Source organism: Juglans microcarpa x Juglans regia, chromosome 7S (assembly GCF_004785595.1).
Source record: "Juglans microcarpa x Juglans regia isolate MS1-56 chromosome 7S, Jm3101_v1.0, whole genome shotgun sequence".
Classification (NCBI taxonomy): domain Eukaryota; kingdom Viridiplantae; phylum Streptophyta; class Magnoliopsida; order Fagales; family Juglandaceae; genus Juglans; species Juglans microcarpa x Juglans regia.
In genome coordinates, this window is record NC_054607.1 from 20,731,616 (window position 1) to 20,734,819 (window position 3,204).

Genomic DNA, 3,204 nt, shown 5'->3' on the forward strand with positions numbered 1-3,204 from the left:
TCCAATCATACAACTTAGTAGTAAGAAGCCGACAAAACATGTACCGTATGTTGCCGTGGGTTGAAAAGAAACCATATCTTCTTTAAATATGGGGAGAAAGTGTTGGAATTGTCTCTTAGTGCCTGGTAATAATTCACATACGTTGTCCAATAGGGATGGTGTAGTCATTGTCCATTGTGGTAGCCCTAATGATCAAAACCTAGCCTTTCTTCTTTGTAAAATGAAGGATTGTGAAAGTGAAACTAGCAAATCTCTAGATTTCTGTCCTCTGTTGATTTTTCATTGGCTCAACTCACAGGAGAAGTAAGAATTCTTCATTTTTAGTTTTTTAGTTCTCTCTCTCTCTGTGTCTCCACTCACTGGCATCACCACCACCGCCTCCACTCCCAACAGAACTTGTACAGAGTTGCCTTCTCTCTTTATTAGTTGTTCCAATCTAATATTCCTTGTTTAGATTTCAGTGATAGCTTCTGTCGTTAATGTTATCTTCTTCAGTTTTGTTGTTCAGACTCAAAAATATAAACTTGGGTCGTCATCAGATTGGATGGTTGTTAACATGTTGGTGTTTGTGAGGAAAAAGTAACTTTTATCATCCTGACTCTTTGTTTCCCTCTTTTTCCTCTGTTTCTTCTACTTTAATGGCAGTGTGTTCTCAGTCCAAGTTACAATATTGATTTGGGTTTGGTATCTGGTGGTAGATTCACCCGAATCAGCAAAAAGATTGATGGAAACCTTCCTGGGAAGTAATTGTGCTTGTGAAGAAAACAGAGCCAAACTCTGTTCCTGATGGTGTTTTTGAAAGTTTTTCTGATCTCCTTCGGCTTTTTTGTTTGATTTCATAAAAGGGGTCAAAGGGGTTGCCTTCAAAAAGTACACTACTTTTCAACGTCACCTTAAAGATTTTATGTAAGAAAATTGAAGAAAAGAGAAGAGAAGCAAATGGAGCCAGATCATCAAAGAAACCATCATAATCTTCATGATCATCAACACCAGCATCACCAGAACCAGATGAACTCCGGCTTGACACGGTACCGTTCGGCCCCAAGCTCGTATTTCTCAGGAATCATTGACAGGGAATTTTGCCAGCAATTCTTCAACCGGTCTTCGAGCCCGGAGACAGAGCGAATCGTCGATCGGTTTATGAGCAGCGGTGGCACACATGACGACGCATCAGAAGTGGCGGCAAAAGAGGCTGGCCACCAATCGATGCAGTTTATGGCATCAATGAACAACGAAGCAGCAGGGGTTGTTCAACAGCAGATGAATTATGATTCTGCTTCTCAGAATTTTTACCAAAACCCATCACGGCCGCCATTGCCGAATCAGGGCTTGAACTCGAGTTTGGAGGGGTCTCATTCAATGAGAATGGATCGAATATTGCCTCAGACGAAGATGGGTGCTGGTGGTGGTAATAATAATTCAAGTCTTGTTCGGCATAATAGCTTGCCGGCCGGATCATTCTCCCACATCAGTGTTGAGAATAGTATGTACCTTTTGTATTTTCCCACCTATTATGTTTGGTTAGAAGAATATATGAGAGGATAGAAAAGAAAGCACTCATAGTAAGTTATTGCTAACCAAATTTGAGCCGCAGAAAATAATGGTTGAAAATATTTTGAACAGTATGCTTAGTGAGATGTTAAGTTGTAAATGTTTGAGGTAGATTTACTGATTTTGGAAACAATGTTTAGAAGGAGCAGGGCAGTTCATTCTCATGGAACCATGTCTTAAGAAAAAAAAAATAGTGAGCTGTTTCAGTATTGATTCTTCTTGGTACAAGTTTTTATGATACTAAGAATTTCTTAGCAATTGGCAGGCTATGCTGCAATGAGAGGCATGGGAAGTTTCGGAGGCAGTAAGGGCACTAGTGAAGAGGCACCTTTTTCAACTGCTAGCAGGTTGAAGAATTACTCATCAGTGCCACCTTCTGCAGCAGCAGCAGGGATAATGGCTCCAATCCCTGAAATTGAGGACAAAAATATGGCAGCAAGCAATCCAGAAAGTGGTTTCCCGATTGGTTCTTGGGATGATTCTGATATGATTTCCGATCTCAAAAGAGTTACAGATGACGATATTGATGCTGATGCAATGAAACTTTCTAGTATAGATGTGTCAGAAACTCAGGTAGTTAGATATATCTGAGCTGTAGTGCTTGCTTTTTGTTGTCTTTCTACTTAATCCAAGTTTTTTTTGTCGATCAGAACATGGAGTATGGGAATCGCCCACGCTCTGGTTTGGCTCGTCACCTGAGTTTGCCAAAAACTGCAGCAGAGATGGCTGCCATTGAGAAGTTCTTGCAGTTTCAAGATTCTGTACCCTGTAAGATTCGAGCTAAGCGCGGCTTTGCCACTCACCCGCGAAGCATTGCCGAGAGGGTAATTTTTCAAAGAGTCCATTTTTCTTACGAATCAAATCCTACCATATAAAGGTTGTGGAAGATCTTTATTCGGTGTGCAAATATAATTGTTCATTTTTCAGTTCATCAGTCATTTTTATTGTTGGTCCATTGGCTGCACATGTCAGTCATAGATAGTTTAATCCCTGAACTTGATCACCCTTTCATTTTAAAAGGGTGACAAAGCCAAATCCATGATGCTAAAATTGCTTTACATGTTCATTTTCCTGTCAAATCTTCAGGTGAGAAGAACCAAAATCAGTGAAAGGATGAGGAAGCTACAAGATCTCGTCCCTAACATGGACAAGGTATAAACTTCTACTGCATTGTTGTTCTTCAATTGTAGATTGCTTTGTGGGGATTCATATATTTCGCTTATTTTCTCTGCAGCAAACAAACACAGCAGACATGTTAGATTTAGCAGTTGAGTACATTAAAGACCTTCAAAATCAAGTCCAGGTTAACTAATTTCTTCCCAATATTTAATCTTTTCTTGTACTTTTTTTTCAACCTTTCTTATTCGTTCTTATGTTTGATTTCTTTGAATTTTATCAGAAACTTTCTGAAAACCGTGCAAGGTGTACGTGTTCTTCAAACAAGTAGCAGCCATGGTGCAAAGAAAATGTGGAGAAAAATACAGAAAACGAAGCCGGCTTCTCTTTTGCACTGACCGGAAGAAAATACAGGCCAAAAGGCTGGTCGTAGTTAACTGTAAGATCCATACCTATTGATGTCATTAAAAGCTATACGATAAATGTATGCAATGTTTGCTATAGAGTTAACGGAAATAAAATTCTTTCCTCCAATAA

The 3,204-nt window shown here is 39.5% G+C and overlaps 1 protein-coding gene across 1 annotated transcript; it reads left to right on the top strand.

Moving 5' to 3' along the window:
* The first annotated feature begins 707 nt into the window (after window positions 1-707).
* Window positions 708-3,204, top strand: LOC121240265 (transcription factor bHLH130-like). The gene is made up of 6 exons (XM_041137657.1): window positions 708-1,483; window positions 1,817-2,124; window positions 2,202-2,375; window positions 2,638-2,703; window positions 2,786-2,854; window positions 2,951-3,204. Exons 1-6 carry the CDS (start codon window positions 940-942, stop codon window positions 2,996-2,998), a joined length of 1,209 nt encoding a protein of 402 aa, XP_040993591.1. The 5' UTR covers window positions 708-939; the 3' UTR covers window positions 2,999-3,204.

Bases quoted from the DNA above. Each gene is read 5' to 3' on its own strand.
- LOC121240265 (XM_041137657.1), top strand. From the start codon at position 940: ATGGAGCCAGATCATCAAAGAAACCATCATAATCTTCATGATCATCAA. The intron at 2,376-2,637 runs GTAATTTTTCAA...TCAAATCTTCAG, and splicing joins CGCGAAGCATTGCCGAGAGG to GTGAGAAGAACCAAAATCAG. The intron at 2,855-2,950 runs GTTAACTAATTT...GAATTTTATCAG, and splicing joins ACCTTCAAAATCAAGTCCAG to AAACTTTCTGAAAACCGTGC.